At 38.0% G+C, this 21277-nt stretch overlaps 1 protein-coding gene across 1 annotated transcript in view; it reads right to left on the bottom strand.

Moving 5' to 3' along the window:
• TMEM26 (transmembrane protein 26) overlaps window positions 1-19944 on the bottom strand; it is a 43779-nt gene extending 23835 nt beyond the window's left edge. The window contains exons 1-2 of the mRNA XM_058298893.2: window positions 19233-19944; window positions 4206-4284 (exon numbers count right to left, since the gene is read on the bottom strand). Of these exons, the coding sequence (XP_058154876.1) occupies window positions 4206-4284; window positions 19233-19423 (270 nt within the window). The 5' untranslated portion in view covers window positions 19424-19944. The remainder of the gene's footprint in view (window positions 1-4205; window positions 4285-19232) is intronic.
• Between the last annotated feature and the right edge of the window lie 1333 nt (window positions 19945-21277).

Raw genomic sequence — 21277 nt, forward strand, 5'->3', positions numbered from 1 at the left:
CTTTCTTTGTAAGCACAAGAACAACCCAAAAATTAGCATATCCACCCACCAAAATATAAATTTTAGTATCAGTTTAATAATCTATTTAGGTTTACAAAAAAATCAACAAAAGGTCTAAAAGAAATGAAATTCTTTCCTTCTTGTTGCTTTAATTTTCATGTGAATTTCTGCAAGTGAACTGTGCATTATTTTTATCCAGCCAGACACTGGGAATCTGAGGTAGAAAAAGGGAAGGAAAAGGATATAGGAGAGGAAAGGTGTAGCTTGAAAAATGTAGCTGAAGTCATACATATTTTATATATATGTGGTTAAAGATTTTTTTAAAAGCATCTGCAATGCTAACATTCTTTTGAAACATGCACACACATACACACATGTATCCATAATCACGCATATTTGGATTTGGAAAGAAATTAGTGTTTTAAAAACTGCAGAACCTGGAAGAAGTATATTTTTCTTAGTTATTATGGCTACTCCATCAATCATTCTACCTACTAGAAAAAGTGGAAAAGAGTCTGTCAAGAAACTATTTTTTCTATGTTCCATCAAAACAACTAGTGTTAGGGGTGAAATGACAATAATTAAGAAAAATAGTCATGCACTATAGCTCTATGAACAAAAAACAGCTGTTCTCACATTCCTGTGTATAGCCAAGGTTCTAAGAAGAGATGATGAAGATAAAATTTTAAAGGTTTAAACCAAGCAACAAATCCTCATTGTAAAGTAGTTTGGTGATTCTAAGAACTTTCAATAGTCAACAGCAAACAAATGTTTACTAACTTTCAGGCATGAAAACAGATTGTATATTGAAAGTGGTGACTTTGATATATTTTTTATAACTTTATCTCTAAAAATCCTTTTATTATTAAAAAAAAAAGTCATCCTTCACTGCAGTATAAGATAACTTGGAATCAAATAGCTTTGTAGTCCAGATTTGCTTGGTTCCTGTCTACCACCAGTTTTCTGGGATTAACATCTGTCTGCATCCTTCTCCACTCATTACTCTACTTTTGGTGAGATTTTTTTTAAATTGGCGGTTATATTAGGAATAAAATGAATAAACAGCTCCTATGAGGGGAGGGAGTTGATACTGTTTACATTTAGCGTTGCATAGATAAGTTCATGTAGACAATTCTAGGGTAAAATGTGGCGCTTTTTATAGGCCATGCCTTCAAAATTCTCATTTGCTTCAAAAATATTCTTTTGTATCAAAACAGACTCCGACACCATCAAGACCAGAAAGATTCCATTGCTTTAACTGTGCCTTTTCATAAATAGACCTAAGAGTGAATCATAATCATTGCCATAACTATTTTGTTTCCACGTGTATTGACACAGCCAAATTCAGGCAAAAAGGTAAAGAATTTATCATCTAAGAGAAAATGCCTTCTTGAAATAGGTGAAGATGCTTTCCTAATGCCAATTCATAGGTCAGAACACTTAGGATATAGAATAAATGGAAAATGGGAAAGAAAATTAAATTACCACTTCCTATCATGAAAAATTCAGATCATTTTGATGCAAACTCCTCTAAAACCTAGAGGTCTCAGAAAGAGGACTCTTCTTCATAGGGGATATCTTGGGGAATATCCTTGTTCTGAAACCCCATATATATCACCCTTCATTTTCTCATGTTTTTGTGGAGTGCAATTTTCATTCATTCTTTGACTGGCTACATCATAGAATCTCTTCTGTTCATAAGTCCCAATAAAGCTTATGCCTGACTAAAAAAAAATAAAAATAAAAAAAAAATAAAATAAAACCTAGAACACATAACTGAAAGAAGCAGTGTGGCTTAATGGACAAGGAGTCAAGACCTAGGTCCTAAGCCCCAGTGCTACTGCTGATGAGCTGTGTGGCCTTGGGGAAATTACTTAACCTTTCTGGGCTTCAAGGTCCTCTTCTATAAAATAGAAATATATGTACCATGTGTAATCCCTGGGGTTTGGAGGACCATAAATGAGAAAATGTATCTGAAAATATTTTGAAAAAATAAGAGCAATTTTATGAAAAGTGATTTTTATCACTACCAAAATTTCCTAAATGAGGTGACAAAGGGAATTGCTGGACCTCCCTTTATTCTGCCATTTCTTATTTTTTTAAATGCAATTCCAATCTTTTTTTTTTTTTTTTGTCTCATTTTCTCACCTTTTTCTAGTTCCCGCTCTACCCACTCTGCCCAATTCCATTTCTCAGCATTCATTTTAATTTTCAGTGTCAATGAGAGTCAAAGCCATTACTACTAAAGGTCCAATTTCTTTTGTAGTATTAAAATTAGAGAGCTGCTGCCAGGGGCTCAAAAATCATTTTTATTAAAAAGGACGCTTTTGTTTGCATGCTATTTGTTGTAATGGGATTTGACCTGTATATCAATTAACTGTGCAACACATTTATATTACAAAAGCATTTTGGGGAAATGAATTGTTATTGTGGTTGATAGTCATGTCATGGAATTGTATGGAAGGAAAATATTTATTCAAATCACCAGAACTTATTTTCATATCCCTGAAAGTAGTAGCTAGTAAGGAAATTGAAGCAGTCCCCTAACTCCTTATTATACAGTCTTAAAAAGCCATGATAACTTGAATTAACCAAACTACAGTTACTAAAATACTTTTACTACAGGCATAAAGATGGTCTATGACTCTCATATGTTTTAAACAGGAGAGTTAAGGAAGACATGGTTTCTTCATACCTACATTATTAGTATATGCTTGTAAAATTCTTCAAAACTAGTTCCACAGAGCCATCTTCCCTTCTGTGTGCCTAAAATTTGGAACAAGCACTTTCCAGATGAGGTCCAAATATTTGAAACATATATAGAAGGCTTAACCTTGCACAGCAATAACCAAATGCAGCAAGGAAATCAGTATGGGCCAAATTCTCACAGATCTTGCCTAAAGCATTTTATCAGTGAAGGTACCAAAATAACATTACTATAAATCGTGATTCGCCTGTAACATGGTGCTATAACCTGAATCCTGAGGATGTGAAGTCCAGGCTGTCGTCTGATGGACCCCTGGACTAAGTGGTCTCCGCACTGTTGCACTGGAGCACTACTGATAATAAATGATATTTAATCCAGCCTAGTGCCTGCTACCTAGTGTTGCTCCTGCTATTATAGAAGCAACTCACATGAAAATCGGCTCTTGCTATACTTTCAATCTGGGACTCTTATTGGAAGCCACTGTTTGTTTTCTAGGTCAGAGTGATCTTAATACATATAACCCATCTTTTCTGATAGAGAGTCCCAAGGCTCCTATCCTTTGACCTTAGATTCAGGGTCTAGGGGAGAATTCCTGTTTCACTAATATGGCCATGATTCCCTCTTCCATCCCCCAAAGTGAATCCTTATAATCTGCATAGCCTGTATTTATTTTATTTTATTTTATTGAAGTATATCATTCATACATGAACATAAATAAATAATGAGTGTTTAGTAAAAGTTGCGAACTTACAAAATAAACAAGCATAACATCATACAGGGTCCGATACATCACCCCACCACCACCACCTTGCATTGTTGCAAAACATGGTAAAGGGGTGTTGTATGGGAGTTCTACACATGTGCATAACTGTTTTGGAGGTTCACAACTTCTGTAATAAAAATATATTTTAAAATATGATATATGGTGGGTTGGGGGAAAATTCATCAAATGTAAGACATGAACTATAGTTAGTAGTAATATTTTGATGATATCCTTTCATAATTTGCATAGACTGTATTTTAAGGCAGACTATTTCAAATAGTCCTTCCAAGTTTGACTGTATTTATACAGCAGAGCACAGATGATGGGCTTTATGGTTTTGTTGTTCATAAAATTGTCATTTTACAGATGTTGGATTATTGAGCCCTTTCCATTCTTAGTACAATACAGAAACTCACTTAAACTACAAGAGTTAAAACCAAAATTTCACACTCCCATGTAAACTCCAGCATAGTAGGGAAAAGGAGATGTCCTAGAATAAGATCTTTAACCCAAAGATGTGAATTATTCATGCAATCTTAGTCTTAAATAAATGCCATATTTTTATTGGTTTTGACAGATCATAGATTCACTTCCTTTTGCTGATGGCCTCTTATTCTTTCAATTTTGGGTGACCCCAGTTCCTTGGAAAAGTACATTTCTAATGCAAATCTGTTCACACTATGCAAGAAGTTTATTGCTGAATATTCCACTTTCTTACTTTTCAAAAGGAAGTACCTGGGTCTCATGATGCATTTCAAGAAGCCATAATGATGGAACGATGCAAATCAGATATAAAAAAATGGTTGGTGAAAACCTGTGAAAGGGGAAAAAAAGGTAGTTCAGCTTTTCATTTACTGAAAAGAAAAGGAAAAACAAATGCACATACCCTGACCACATTGAGTCAAACTATTTTATTAAGTGTTTATTGCAGTGGGGGAGGGGGAACATTATGTGATTTCTGCCATATGGATTATAGAGAAACAAAGTAACTGTAAAAGGCACTAGCAGCTGTCATTCTCACTGAATTTCTAATCCAATTAATATATGTTAATTTTAATATGGCTTAATGGGACACTGCCAATTAGTTTCAGGCACAAAACTGGATATTTTGTATTTAATATGTTCGACAAAAAAGCAAATACAGCAATAGTAAATCTCCTTGGATTTTTTTCAGTGTTGCAATTTCAGGAAGATTGACTGCATTTTTCTGCATTAACCTGGAATGCTGTAAACCCAAATAATAACTTCTTGTTAGACCACAAAAATCAGAGGATAATGAATAGCAATGGATACAATTGAACTGGCTTTGTATGTATTTGCTAAATCTATATAAATAAAAATATAAACAATAGCAGCTGAAGGGTTTGATATTTTTTAAAAGGCTATCTATATTTATTATTTTCTGATTCAAAATTCAGATAGCAATCCAAAGAGTGGTTTGTTGTAGTCAGATATACTCAGGTTCAAATGCCAGCTTTGCCACTATCCTCTAAGTTTGGTCCCTAATCCACAAAATGGGGATAATCACATTTATCTCACAAGGGTGTTTTAAGATAATTTCTATAAAACAATGCCTGGCAGATTTGGACACTTAATAATAAGTAACTATTATTAGTATTATTCTAGGGGCATTGTGCAATGAAATGTATCTTAAATTCTTAAAACAAGATAAAAATAATATACTTTCCAAATATATTTCTTTCAATTGCATTTTATGTTAGATTCAGCTCATGCTTTATTGAGCAATTTGAAGTCAAAAGTGTAATATAATAATAGTTAATATAATATTATTAAAATATTTTAGTACATACATTGTACTAAATGTACAATGATCCGTACTAAGTGTAAAATGATCTGAAAAATGGAAATGCTCATTTCTCTACAAATAGCATTGAGATGAAATGTTACCAAACACATTATAATCCAGGAGATAAAAGTTAACAAACCTAAATGAAAAGGAAAATTTAGAATGAAATTTTAAAGTCTATTACCTACTAATTTCTTCTTTCAATTTCTGAGACAAGAAAGGGAAGCAGTAAAAAGAGGTCTTTAAAAAATCAGTATTTAATATAAACACTCCTCCATCTCTGAGTTCCTGCAAAAACCAATTTTGAAACAAAAAGAGTTATGGGTCATGATATTATTAAAAACTGACTTGGGAGATGGCTGAACTGCAGAGAGATACCAAAAGCCCGTTATTGAGCACACTTTTAAAAAGAAAAGAAACAATTAATTCTTTGACCTTACATGTAAAGGGAAACATCAGGAGAGATGATTTGCTTTGTGGACTTGGAAAAGGAAGTGAATTCTAGTTGGACAGACAGTTGGAATATGTAAATGTTTGTTTGGATACATCAGATGTTGGCTGAACTGTGATTTTGTTGACTCTTTGGGGATTAATCAGCCAAATACTCCCCTGAAAATACTGTTACAAAAATAATCTAGGGAAACCATAGAGTAGCAAACAATTAGCTATTGGAAGAGATTTAAAATTAAACAAACAAAAACCCTTAACATCTTCAAAGCATAAGATTTATTTCTATAATTGGAAATAAATAGTATCCTGTATTCTCATATTTCCTTTAATTAGGAATCTGGTTATGTCAAAAAAACTTCAAGATTCAAGATTTCCTCTGTTGCCTACTATAAAAAAACTCAAACTACTTTATCTGAAGGTCTCCATATCTAGTCTTATCTCCACTTCCCCTTCCGCTTCCTTTAATACATCACGTACTCTACTCAAACTGAGCAGCGCATTACTTTCCAAATGTGCTATGTATTATAAAAAATTTAAAAATAAAAAAAATTATGAATTATCCTGCACCACAATCCCCCTTCCTTAGACTTATTTTACATAGATAAGAAAGGAGGTAGAGAGAAGGAATCATATTGAGGTCCCAAGAATTAGTCATAGTCAACTCAGTTCAGTCTTTCTCCCCTTATTTCCACCCTCTTAATCCTACTCTTAAAAGATTTTTCTGGATTTCCAAGAAACTGCAAAGTAGAGTTACTGATAAAGGGACTTCCTTTTCTCTTTCTTCCTGTGTGTCCACTAACAGGCTGCGATAGCTGTGCAACTAAAAATATTCAAAGTTTGGGATAAAATATAAGTCTTTATTATCTGGGGAAAGGATTAAACATATACATATATTTTCTTTTGAAGAATAAATATCAGTCATTTATAGTGCATGCTTGGTTTTACTAATTATGGTTTACTAACCACTCTTAGGAGCAAAGTATTTTATGGTCTTTGGCTTGGCTAGTTCTGAGAAGAGAGGTACTGAAATGACCTTAGACCAAATGTCCCCACAAATTATAACTTCCTGTTTTACAGTGCTCTTTCTTACATCTCTACCCATCAACATCTACCTGTATTTCAAGGGAACAGCAGAAATTAACCTTAGTGTGTATTTCTCTTGTAACCAACACATGCTCTACTATTTTATAGTTATGTGTATATAAGATTTCACTTTCCTCATATAAGGTCCTTGAAGGCAGATCCTGGGTCTTATTTATCTTTTTATCACTTCCCTCTTAATTTTCACTTTGTCTTCCCTTCTTTCCAGTGGTATTACAGTGCCTTACTAGGTCTTTAATCAATTAAACAAATGCACAAATACCTGAACGTATCTATATTTAAAGAGGACCCAGTTTAAAATAAAGGGAAGAACTAAACTTATTTAAGATTCCTGGAATCAAAGGAAGTTGTTTGTATTGATGAGGACGTCATTAGGCCAAACTGCACATTTGATGTCCAGGTAACTGCTGCCTCCCAGTCACAGTCTGCATGGGCACTGCCCGACACGGCCTCTAAGACCGCCCTAAGCAAGGCCCTGCCTGCACCTTGGGCTCCAGTACTTGCCATCCTTCCTTCAGATTTGGGATAAAACTAAGTGCTTTCCTATCTCAGGCCTTCACACATGCATTATGTCTCTTTAGAAATAAATATCTCTCTTTCCTCCTTTTCAACTGATTATCTCCTTCTCTATAGGACTCTCCCAGAAAATCTTCCCTGTCCCTCCAAGCTAATGAGCTCCACCCACTGAACTGTCCTGCAGCTCTCTTTGCCTTTACTTCTTAGGTTTTCAAAATCTATACTGACATGTATATATGTGTGTGGGTAAGCTGCCATTGTTACTGCTGTTTAATTGTTGTCACTCCATAATTCTAGGTAATGCAAGCACAAGAACTTTGTCTGCTCATCACTATAACCTCGGTTCCTTCCACAGCATCTCGCACACAGTGGACTCCCACAAATATTTAGTAATTACATAAAGCCCTCCTTGATTTACAGTTTCTACTTAGCCATTAACTGTTACTTATAATTTTGAGGGTTTGTGGGACCTTTGATCATGCACTGTCAATCAGTGCAATTCCTTTTTAGAAGAAAGGAGAGTATGAATTCCAAAAATCAAAAACTAGGTCTGAGCCCACCTTTTTCTATGTAACTAATCAAATTGCATAACTTTTTATAGGAGCTATCAAATAATAACTTTTTCAATGTCTTTATGTCTTTATGGCATCAGGAGTGAAGTACACGTCAAGTAGCTTATATGAAGACTGACACCACAGAGGAGACTAGCAGAAATAACTTAAATCAGGTTACTGGAAACAAGTTATTAAAAAAAGATATGCTATTCATAGACTCCAAAAACTGATAAATATATGATTAAATGAATAAGACATGTCCAAATGAAAAATCTGTATACAATTGATAATACCCCATTACCAATAAGCTATTTACTGCAATCCCAATTACCACTATCCTGTCAGAATGCTCAAAATTAATACTTTAATGCCAAATTACATTGTTCAGCTCTTTTCTCTAAATTAAAACCTTCCTAAAGATGACTTTTCTCTCCACATTTTTTTTTCGGTAATTCCCCTACCCGTAGCCAATCTACCAATTTTTCCAAAGTACACAAGAAGGAACTCCATCTCAGTTCTTTATTTTTCCATGAATTTATTTTTTAATTTAATCAAACATGTATATAGATCTTCATGCATACTAGTCACTGCTCTGAGCTCTTTATGAGCTGTACTGATTTCTTTTAGTAAATTTCATCCAAAGAACAAATTCTATTTACCTTGGCACAAGGTTATCATTTCAACAAATTATAACATTTTTCACAAAACGAGGATATGACATATAGTAATTTAGTCCTTCAATGGATTTTATTTACTTCAATTCACTATTAATTTAGAATTAGGATTCCATTTTCCTCTTTTTCAAAATGACATTTTTATTTTCTTATTGAAAAAGTAATATTAGTTGATTGTAGAAACATATAACAATATAAATAAGCAAACAGAAGGTAAATTAACCACAATATTTCCCACTGCCCTGTTTTGCTCCCTGGTCTCTTCTCTTTGCACATATATACTTATTCAGCAACAATGAGGATTCTAGTTTTCTAATCATACCCATAATCTGAAACTCTTAAGTGAGGCAAAATAAAGTTCAAAAATTACTTTGATGTCAATCTAGATTTTGCTTTTCATTTCTCAGTATTTTCTATTCTACACAGGCAAATTGCAGTTGTAAGGATACTAAACACAAGTTTTGAAATCTCATGTTAAAACACCTTTGAGTGTCCTCAATAAAACTTCTGGAACACTTTGAATAATGGACTTATGTTCATGGAAATAAAAAAACTAGGTCAATATACTCTTCCATGAGCCCCTCGACTCTAGCAATTTAGGGCTTGTCCATCTTCCTCACAAGTAGCCTGGTTTCTCTAAGTGGGCCTTAACAAACTATTCCCATCCAGGTTACTCCACAAGGGCTTTCTATTAGTACCTGGGAAAATAATGTCAATATTTCATCTATGCTTCTGCAACCCCTCACAAGCACCCAATGCTTTTGCAAGAACATACAGCCTCTAAATGCCTGGGAAATAACTCATCCCACCTCCAGCCACAGCCCATTTTTCTTCTTAATTAGCATGTCCCTCACCACCACCTCCCCTTCCCAGAGTCCTTTGCCTGGGAGGAAAAGAGACTGGAGGAAGTGACAAGTAAATGGCCATAAGCCAAAGAAAATTCCTAGAGAAATGGAAAATTGAATATAAAGTATGAATGTTTTCAACTGTGCCCAGATCACATGACCAGCTTATTCTGTCAGTGATCTTATGGCAGAGCAGATAAATAAGAACAGAAGAGGCTGGAGGAATTTTAAATGGATTGGGAATAGCCATTGCAATGAATTAGTTCTTTGTTCTTCAAAAAACCTTTGAATGCCCATATTTAGGTTTTGTTAAAAGGAGAGTACTTCTTAGGGTTAACATTAGGATTCTTAGGTATAGTTTTCACTGTTATTTTCAATTGTTTTGCTTTTCTAAAAATAAGTGCATACTCCCAAATTATGATATAGGCTGATGGCAAAATTAGTAAGATATCCATACTTAATCTACAGTTTTCCAAGAGTATACTTAAGCAAGCATAAGCTGTATTCAAATTGCAGTTGGTTACATTCAAGCTTCAGCTACAATATGCTTCAGTATGATTAAACTAACTATAGGGACAAAATAAACATCAACTTTAGGATCTATCTACTCTTTTTCTCATAAAATAATTCTGAAGCAGAGGTCCCAACTGAAACTCTAAGTACCAGCCATCATGATACTCCCTCAACCTGAACAAACCATCTCACTTCTCTTCACTCTTTGTATAATCACCAGCTACTTCAAAGGTCAGTCCAGATACCGCTTACCTCAGAAACTGTCCTTGTGTAACAAGCCTGCCTTACTGATTGTATCATTTCCTGTTGCTATTCTTCAATCTTGGACTTACTTTGTGGAAAATTATTTGGTTCTCAGAATGTTGCTTTGTACTGTTCTCATATAGCTGTCTGTATTTTATATTCCTTCAAGTATACCACTACAGCCTCGAGTGCAATAAATGCTTGTTTAATGAATGCTGACAAGAATACAAGCAGGAAGCGGACTTGGCCCAATGGATAGGGGGTCTGTCTACCACATGGGAGGTCCAAGGTTCAAACCCTGGGGCCTCCTTGACCTGTGTGGAGCTGGCCCACGTGCAGTGCTGATGCACGCAAAGAGTGCCTTGCCACGCAGGAGTGTCCACGTGCAGGGGAGCCACACACGCAAGGAGTGCACCCTGTAAGGAGAGCCGCCCATCACAAAAGAAAGTTCAGCCTACCCAGGAATGGCACTGCACACACGGAGGGCTGACACAACAAGATGACGCAACAAAAAGAAACACATATTCCCGTGCTGCTGACAAAAACAGAAGCAGACAAAGAACATGCAGCAAATAGACATAGAGAACAGACAACTGGGGTGGGAGGGGGGGAGAAGGGGAGAGAAATAAATAAATAAATCTTAAAAAAAAAGAATACAAGCAGACACAGAAAAACACACAGCCAATGGACACAGAGAACAGACAACTGGGGGGGAGAGGCGGTGGGGGAGAGGCGGTGGGGGAGAGGCGGTGGGGGAGAGGTGGCGGGGAGGAGAGGCGGGTGGGGGGGAGGAGAGGCGGGTGGGGGGGGGAGGAGAGGCGGGGGGGAGGAGAGGCAGGAAGGGGAGAGAAATATAAATAAATAAACAAACAAACAAACATATACGCAAAATCACTCCATTATACCATTAGCAGGTCTCCTGGGATTTAGCTACCCAATTTTGGGGAAAAAGACCTTTTCTCCACAAGAGAAAATCTTTGACCCTGAAAATTACGTGGCTTATGCTGTCCACTGGCAAAACCCAACTGTTGGTTATCAAGTGCAGAACACAGCAAATAGGTTGTTGAAGTCAGGGGGCACCTCGACACAGGAAACAGCGAGGTTTCACAGGCACTGGCAATCCTGCCATTGAGAATCCTTCTCTAAACTTCTAAACCTTGACTTCCTCATCTGCAAGTAGGAGTAATAAGAGTCCCACCCTCTAGAGCTGTTGTGAGAATTGAAAGAGGTGACACACCATGTGTCAATAAATGTGAGTGCTCAACAATGTTAAGTATTGTTGTGGTTTATTATTGCTAGTTGCGTAAGGGATTTAACCTTGCAGTCTGGCAATGCCCTCATCATAAAATGGTGATAAAGATAGGGACTACTTCTTAGGGTCAGTGTGGGAATTATATGAGAAAATGCAAGTAAAGCAGCCTTGGGGCATTCCAGTAGTCAATACCTGCTAACTTTTCCCCAACTATATAATCATCACCATCACCTTCATCATCATCCTCTTCCCCATTATTAACAAACTGTCAGGGAATGGCACAGCCCATTTATTAGGAGGCATGATTCAAAACAGGCATAGGATTGGAAGTCCAGTCAGGGAAATTAGGGGGAAAAAAAAGAAAGATTAAATCAGGGCTGTCATCAGCACTGATGTTAGAAGATCTTCACTTTTGCCCTGAGAATTACTAAATTGTATTCTAATTAGTGTGAAATATAAACTCAATAGTACCTTACCTATTGAGGTCAGTCAGACAAACAGAAAATAGAATATGTGCTTCCTCTTAATTGATGGGTAGGTTTATATTCCATGCCTATCCTGACATTTTATATTAACAATCTATATGTCCTCAATATTATGTCAGTGCCCTTTTCAAAGGAAGTATTTTTATTACTTACATTTAAAAAGCATTTTATTAAAAATAGGAAAGGAAAGGGAAGGGAAGGAAAGGAAAGGGAGGGGGAGGGGGGCAATTGGCTTTCTTTAACAAAATGATTCATACACCTGTGGTCTAATTTCTGATACCAGTACTTCAGAGAATCTTCTGGAGTAGTGAGGGACATACACACTAGGAAAATAAACCTTGAAGCAAATGTAAATTTTCCATTACTGGAAAAAAAGTTAAACTATTCAGATTTGTCCTGATTCTGTATGCATAATAATGTCACTTCCATGAGAAAGGAGAATAGCATGAAATTCAAAATTAGGGATACATTTATACTGACTCATGAGAGCCGCCCACACTGATTTACATGTTTTTCACCTACTCAAGTAAAAGAAGCTACCAAATATTAGTAACCATAATTTTCCACTCTAAATCTCTCAATTGAACATACTCATAGAGAAAACATGGACATTAGTCCATGGTTCTGCTTCCTGGGGGTCCAGCTCTAAATGCATATAAAAGTATTATTTTGGTCCTAAGTCTACTGGGAAATGAAAGGGAAAAAATATTATTTCTACTTGGTAGTGAAACCCAGTACTAGTTTAGGTAGGATAAGATACTTCTTCCCAAACCCTGACTAGGATCACCAAAAACAATCATTTGCTGATAACATTCAATGTGAGTTTCCAAAGAAGATGCAAATTTAATTCACCCTTGTGCAATGAGTTCAAGGTCCATGGCACACAACACATGTGCACACAAACACACCTGAAGATAATATAATAAAACTCTAGATATGTCCTGCAGGCACGGTTGATAAACCCATGTACAGCGGAAAGTGTTACTAGAAAAACAAAATCTAAGGAGAGATTTCAGGAGATCTGGACAGCGTGCATGAACAGGGAGAAAGACAATCTATCTTCTGAGAGAATTTCCAGTGCCCTGGCTGGCAATTTAGAAGTCATAAGGTCTCCTTTCAAGTCCCTCCATCTCACCCTCCCTTGGGTCCAAAATATTCAGCCAGGGAAGAGTACTCTTACTTCCCAACTTTCTCTCTGACATTTTTATAAACAGGTTTGGTGGAGAAAGATTCACATTATCAAATACTACAGAATTATATCATACAAATGCTACAATGCACAAAGCTTAATAAGATCAGACTTCATGTACTATGCATCTGTCAACTCTAGTATTTTAATATCTGCTACTCAAATTCCAACTGGAAATAAGTAATCAAAACAGTTATCATTGAATTTTTTGCAAAATTGGTTTGAATTTGAGATAATTTAAGATAGAAACACTCTTAATTCCTAAATTAACTTTCTTGTCTTTGCTTGTGAACCACCCAGACAATATCTAATATATACTGTTCAAAATGACATATAGGAAAGTTATAAAATTTAGGAATAAGTTTTCTCTTGGAGCAGGAGACCTGGTCAGAAGACAAGACTGGGAAGACTGGAGAAAATTTTTCTTTTCAAAATATAAACCTGCCAATTGGTTAGGGGGGTACAGTATATTTTATTTTCCATTTGATTGACCTCAGTAAGTAATGTACAATTGAGTTTATGTTGTATACTTTTTAGAATAAAATGTAGTAATATGTAGGGGAAAAAATGAAATCCTAACATTAGTGCTGATGCCAGCCCTGATTTAATCACATTTTTTCTTTCTTATATCCCTGACTGGGCTTCCAATCCCATGCCTGTTTTGAATCACGCCTCCTAATAAATGGGCTGTGCCATTCCCTGACAGTTTGTTAATAATGGGGAAGAAGATGATGATGAAGGTGAAGGTGATGATAATATAGTTGGGGAAAGTTACCAGGTATTGACTACTGGCCATGCCCCAAGGCTGCTTTACTTGCATTTTCTCATGTAATTCCCACACTGACCCTAAGAAGTAGTCCCTATCTTTATCACCATTTTATGATGAGGGCATTGCCAGACAGCAAGGTTAAATCCCTTACACAACTAGCAATAATAAATCACGGCAATATTTAACATTTGTTAAGCACTCTCACTTATTGAGCAGTGCATTCACATTGCATATCACCTCTTTCAATTCTCACAACAGCTCTAGAGGGTGGGACTCTTATTATTCCTGCTTGCAGGATTCTCAATGGCAGGTTTGCCAGTGCCTGTGAAACCTCGCTGTTTCCTGTGTCGAGGTGTCCCCTGACTTCAACAACCTATTTGCTGTGCTCTGCACTCAATAACCAACAGTTGGGTTTTGACAGTGGACAGTACAAGCCGCATAATTTTCAGGGTCAAAGATTTCCTCTTGTGGAGAAAAGGTCATTTTTCCCCAAAATTGGGTAGGTAAATCCTAGGAGACCTGCTAATGGTACACTGGAGTGATTTTTCTTAAAACAGAATGTAGAAGAGTTCATACTACATACAAACATGGCTCAGATACACTTGCACAGGTAGACATCCTTATAAAACCAAAATAGAATGCAAAAGAAAAAAAAATGAGGGGAACATGCTAATTTGTCTTTCTCTTTGGTCCTAAAGTGAAGAACCATCTTTTTATAGAATGAAATAAATTAAATCATTACATAAATGACATCTATAACTCATTTTATCCTCTCAGAAAGCTTAACTGTAGTTCACGGCGACTTAAGTTCTCATTCATTAAACAAGCATTTATTGCACTCAATGCTGTAGTGGTATACTTGAAGGAATATAAAATACAGACAGCTATATGAGAACAGTACAAAGCAACATTCTGAGAACCAAAGAGTTGTCCACAAAGTAAGTCCAAGATTGAAGAATAGCAACAGGAAATGAAACAATCAGTAAGACAGGCTTGTTAGACAAGGACAGTTTCTGAGGTAAGCGGTATCTGGACTGACCTTTGAAGTAGCTGGTGATTATACAAAGAGTGAAGAGAAGAGAGATGGTTTGTTCAGGTTGAAGGAATATTATGATGGCAGGTACTTAGCATTTATTCTCAGCACTAGAGTAATACCTGGCACATAGAAGAATTTCAGTACATTTTGTTGAATGAAGAATGTTAGGCTCCGTGCCTCATCCAGAGGGAGCTGCTCAAGGTTGCCTACAGTCACCTATTTCCTCAATTCCCTCATTTAAAAATGGGAGAAACGAGAACCAAAACATAGTAAATGCTAAATATTAGTGATTATCAATATATTACCTTTTGTTTTAAAATTTCAAGTGTGTTTGTTTTCTGTTTATTCTGCCTGGTCCCACAGTGTCTGGCACAGTAACATACTTATTTATTAGGCAATTCAACAAATAGTTGCCCAGTCAAATAGGTGAGGTAGTTCTAGTCCCTGAATTATATTTCCTTTGTATTCTTGAACTCTGATGCAGAAAGCAAAGTACTTAACATTTGGTACTTTTGCCAGTAAGGTCAACCTAGTTTCTACTTATTTTCAGATACCACCTACTTTCAAGTGAACAGGCTTCAAATTTTTTATAATATTGGTAATTTTTCTGTTGCCTGAGGGATATTTTATCAGGAATGGCTGAAAAGGAACTGAAATATTGAGTTTTATTTGACTTTACCTAAATGATAACTCACAGAACCATTGGACTGCTGCCCAGATAACGTAAAATAAAAATAAATAAATAAAAAAGCAGAGGTATACTAATTTCCATCTTAAAGAATTGTAATTTAATATGCAAGTGAAATAAAAAAAATTGTAGGTGAAAAAAGAGTGAATTCCACCAGCAACTTTTTATTGAGTTTAACAAGGTATGTGTCATTGGCTCACTCTCTTTACCCTATGGCATTCCAACAAATTAAACTTCTCCAACTGGCAAGTTAATAGCGTTGATGTAATGTTGCTTGTCCCTGGACAGCTGAGCTCAGCATCTCTGGTTCCATTTTTTCTTTTCAAAGAATAGCTAAAGAAACATTCCTTGGAAAAGTGTAATATGTTTGCTACATTGCAAGAAATTTAGTTCACAATTTCCTCTATAGCTCTGTTTATTGTTCTATGATTGCTGTAGAATTGATTTGTTTGAAGCCAGGTGTAAATTTCAGTAGAACAAACCATATTCAAACTAGCCTAGAATATTGCAAATGAGATTCATGGATCTGATTGTAGAAGAAAAGAAATGACAATTTTCTCCTTGTGTATGTACATAGGCTACTCTACCATTCAGGCATTATTCTATTTATGTCTTTATTTTCAGTATAGTCTAGTTTCTTCTTCTTCTTGACTTATAAAAATTGAGTGTTTAATTGATGCAAAGGGTAATTCTTTTGTCAGTTTTTTTGAAAAAAAATGAGACCATCATATACATAACTCAAAAACTTTATTCTTCTAACAATGTAACATATATATCCCACTAGTCCAATAACTAAAATATACCTCAGTATTTTTAACATCAATACAGTTTCTCATAGTATGGATACATCACAATTTTTCAACCACCTTATTGATTGATATTCAAGTTGCTTTCAGCTTTTTTCCCACTAATAAAATGGAAATTAATATTTTTGTACATATGTCATTACAGATGGGTACTTATAGTTCTATAGAATAGATTCCAAAATGTAGGACCAGTGGGTCAAAAGCTATATCTATATACATCTACATATAGATCTATATGTCCATATCTCTCTCCATATATATATATATTTAAACATTTTCCTATACATAGGTACAGCTATTGCCATAATGTTTACTTTATCTCTATTTGATTTCATCAGTTTATTTTCTGATGGAAAGTTTTTCTTAACCCTCAACAACAACAAAAAATGATATCTTGCTTTATTCTGAAAACTTCAACTCAGAAAAGATTGTTCCCCAAATAAAAACATTTTTGTTACCATCTTGTTTCAAGGGTAATTTCCTTTATTCTTTAGCAGTCCATCTTTGATTTTTTTTCTCAAACTTATGACAGAGTAGTGTGTAGGTTTTGTCCACTGCACAAATGACCAAAACTCATTTACTCCCAAAATGTTATAATAAGTAAAATGTTACTTATTAACTTACTTAACTTTTTTCTTTTGTTTATTTTCAAATATTAGTCTAGACTTTGAGCCAGCAAGACTTTCTTGAATTGGTGTTAAAAGGGACGATATACCATGGGCCTGTTCTTAAAGAACTTCTTTTTCTACCTTTTTGCTCTGAATCAATGATTTATTGGCCAGTCCCTTGGTAAAGTTGACTAGTACAGACATAAAATGTGTCCAGTTGACACACAGAATACTTTTTAATAAGAAAAAAAGAAAGAAAAACCTTAAGATCTAGAAAAGGCCATTCCCTTTTTACTCATTGACCATCTAAATGGATTATTTCATTTAATTCTCCAACAAACTTATGGAAGAGATATTTACAGATAAGGAAATTGAGGCTCAGAAGTTTAAGTAACATGATCAACATTCCACAGTGAGTAATAGGAAAGCCCAGACTTTCCCCATTATCTGTCGGATGTTGAAGTCCACATTCTACCACCATTATGTCTTCAGTTTCCTACTGAATCTGACTCATGACTGACCATCAACCCATTTTTCCTCAGGCCTTGTTTCGTCTCTAGGTTGGTTTTAAGTTACATGTCAGTCTGAATGAGTTATCAGTGAGGATACAGACATGAAGGTAAAGTTCTACTGATGACAGTGTTTCTCCGCCACTGGAGTGGGATTTTGAGCTCCGATTTCTGGTCTACTCCTGAGGATGGGGGGAGGGGCTTATTTCAGGTCCTGCTGAGCTGGCCCCTCTCTGAGGGGCCAAGAACAACAATGGCTGATGGCAGAAATACTTTACATGGTATATTTTTCAGCTTCAGACTTCATCTTCCTGTTACCAGAGATATTTCCACCATAGTGCGCTCAGTAAAAACTAAATCAACCTTAATAACCTACTGAGTGAACAAACACTCTTCTCCCCTTTTGTTTCTTTAACCCTTAGGCTTAATTTGGGAAGCTAAAGTCATTTTTCTTTGAGATTTCCACAAGGCAGGTTGGAAAGTACCTCAAATCTCTTGTGCTTAATAAGCAATTCATTCGGAGGAGGGAGGATAACACTGCAATCCTCTTTGTATTAAAATAGAATTATACTCGAATAATTTTTCATTGATAATTCAAGAATTTTTCAAGAATGGAAAAGTTAAGCAAGATTCACATCATATTATGAGAAACACATTCTCATCCTTGAATTGTCATGGGATACACAGCCTTCTTAGTTTAATTTATAAAACTGTAGAGTGGGTTTTTATTTCCTTTTCCTGAATATGGTGGCAAGTGTATGTAATTTTTCAATTGCTTGATACTATTTTAACATATTCTTCTTTCTCATAGCATTAAGTATACTTTTTTAAAGTAGTAATAAATACTGAAACACTGCCTCACTGTTCTTAAAAATTAATAAAGAAAGCAGCCTGACTTGAAGATTGAAATGAAAATGTACTGAAGGAGGAACCGCTTTTAAAAGGCTGGAGAATCTTTTGCTTAGTTCTTCTCCTGCCATTCCAGTGTTCGGGATAGGAAATCAAGCATCACGCGGGCTGTAGTTCTTGCACGTGAAGTCTGAACCGCTACCTGCTGGTTCCACCACAACCTGTCGCAACCTGTCTTCACCAAGATGGGCTGGCCATCGGCCAACCGCCAAAGCCACCGGTACCGGACACCTGAAGCGCGCCTGACCGCGCAGGGCGCCGCCGGCTGGAAGGAAGAGACGCGGCGAAACCACAGTCGCGCTGCGAGGGGCTTCTGCCCTAGGAGGCTGCCGAGTGCGTACAAGTTCCTGCAAAGGTCGCTGATGCCCTGAGAAGGGCATTCCCACACCTGTAAGCACGCAAAGCAACCCGCGCACACCCACACACCCGGAATTCAGAAAGCAGGGTTCACGGCCCCTCTCTTCCCCCCTCGACTCCCCCATTTGAGGACACTTTCTACCGAATAGGCAAGAGCCTCCCTTCTCTCTTTCCTTCTAAGTTCCCACAACCTAAAAGTGAGTGTCATGTGGCTGCGCTCCCGGCTCGAGGCTTACCAGTGTTGCGCTGGGACCCCGGGGAACCCCCGGCGAGCCCACGAGCAGCGCGAACGCCTCGCGCGCCCTCGGGGCTCCCAGCGAGGACAAAGAAATCCAAATCGGAGCAAAGACTCCGCGGGCTGCTGGGAGACGGGCTCCCGGGCTGCCCGGGAGTGCCTCGGGAGAAGGTACCCGAGGAGCCTGCACGCCCTCCTTCCCCGGGATGCGCTCACCATTTGTAGCCTCTCTCGCGCCTGAACTTGAGAGTGAGCGCGGTCTCCAGGAAGAGCAGGAGGTTGAGCAGCGCCAGCAGCCAGAACCGCGGCTCCTTTTTCACCTCGGTCACTCGCCACACTCCGACCAGCGAGTGCAGCACGAACAGCAGCCGGGTGGCCAGGGCGTTGAGCAGGACCAGCCCCTCCATGCCGGCGGACGCGCCCGCCGCAGCCCCCGGTCGGCGCCCTGCGGCCCCAGCCGGGGGCCCTCGGACTCGATCCTGCGACCGGACCGTGCCGAGCGCCCAGGCCTTCCGCAGCTGCTGCCGCCCCTCCTCACCCTCTGCGGCCCGGAGAACCGGAGAGCGCGGCTCGCCCCTCCCCCAAACTTCCTGAGAACTCTTCAAAGAGAGCGGAGGAGAATCCAAACCCAGCTCTTCAGCTCTGCTGGGCTTTCCCGGGAGTCTGGGGCCGCGCCGCGGGGCTCCTCGGCGTTATTCTCCAGGACCGCCCACCCCCCTCCCCATCCCGGGAGTCAGTCCCCATCCCTGCCCTCTACCCACACGCCCCCACCCCAGCCTCCGTGGGTCCGCACGACCATCCTCACGCCGAGGGGTTGTGAAGAGAAGAGCCAGCTGGACCGAAGGTCAAGGTGCTGCTTAGCCAGAAAAGAGCGGGGAGGGGCTGCACCTGCGCCACCTCCTCCTTCCTTTCCTACCCCAGGATCTGAATTCACTCACACTTTGCACTTGCACAGGTTCTCCCGGTGACTGTCGAAGCTGGGGCCGGGGAGGGCCAAAGAATTTGCTGTCCAAGCATGTTTGGAAACGCGGGTCCTGCCCAGTTTGAAAAATTAAAACTTCCCAAGACTATAAAGTAAGTGAGAGGCGCTGGGCGCTCCGAGAGCTTTCTGCTCTTCAATCAGAAAATGAGCAGCCGAGTCACTTTTACTCTGCGTACTGGGTTAAGGAAGCAAAGAGATATCTTTATTGTGCCATGTTCAGGTCCCTCTCTCCATCACCACCGCTGTTTTTTCCTAAAAGGATAGAGGCAGAGGGGAAAGTGAGGGGGGAGAGAGACTATTCGGGAGTGACATTGGAAGGCGAAATTCATGGAGTGTGAACCGTGCTCTCAGCATCAGGGATCCGTGAATTCAACTCTGGTCTTTCCGTTGTCCCAGGCAAAGAGGAAATTGAAGTCAGGGTTTCCTAAAACACCTTCTTGACTTTTGTTACACTCTTTTGCCACCTGTACTACTATTTATTTAACACTTTTCCTTAAACAGACTCAAATTTTTACTGAAACAAATTTATTTTAAAAGGAAATTTCATATCAACTTGTAAATGGAAAAACAGTATGACTGACATAGATGGAAGGTAATTATAAAAATAAACAATGAAACTAAGTTATTGAAATCTTCCTAGAAATTATTGCCTTCTAAGGTTCTCTACCTCAGAGTCCTGTCTTTCTTTCTCATAAGGGAGATAAAGAAATGCTATTCATATCACTACCAAACTAGAATGTTCACTTGAACACATAACTAAAACCAAAAGAAATACCTCTCTGAGTTAGGTTCATTCAACTTAAAATCATTCCATTCTTGTCCTAAAATCAGGTTGAAAAACTTCAGGTTATATGATTAATGCCTCCCGAAGAGACACAGGAAAAAATGTTTTGTTTTTTGTTTGTTTTTTTGTTTTTTCAGATGAGGAAACAGGAGCTGATTTTTTTAAAAAATCTGCTTAGAAGAAGCTTGGTATTTCCAGGACTGAAATCAGGGAGAGATTTGTTTCTGTGGGTCTCCATTCTTCCACAACACTTTTTTGGAAACCCAGCAATGATTTTCCGGGGGCTGCTTGTTTTAGTGCTTGTCGGTGCAGGATGGTGGCACGTGGCCCCGGTGTTATCAGTGATCCAAGAGGTATGTGGTGGGAGGCAGCCTGGGGGCAGGTTGGTGCTCCAGGGCCAGGCCAACTGGCTGTCTTGGAACTCCTGTCTCTGCCACGTCATAGTCTTGGGACAATTGCACCTCAGTTTCCTTGTCTGTAAATGGGGGTACAAAG

This window comes from Dasypus novemcinctus, chromosome 6 (assembly GCF_030445035.2).
Source record: "Dasypus novemcinctus isolate mDasNov1 chromosome 6, mDasNov1.1.hap2, whole genome shotgun sequence".
In the NCBI taxonomy this organism is placed as follows: domain Eukaryota; kingdom Metazoa; phylum Chordata; class Mammalia; order Cingulata; family Dasypodidae; genus Dasypus; species Dasypus novemcinctus.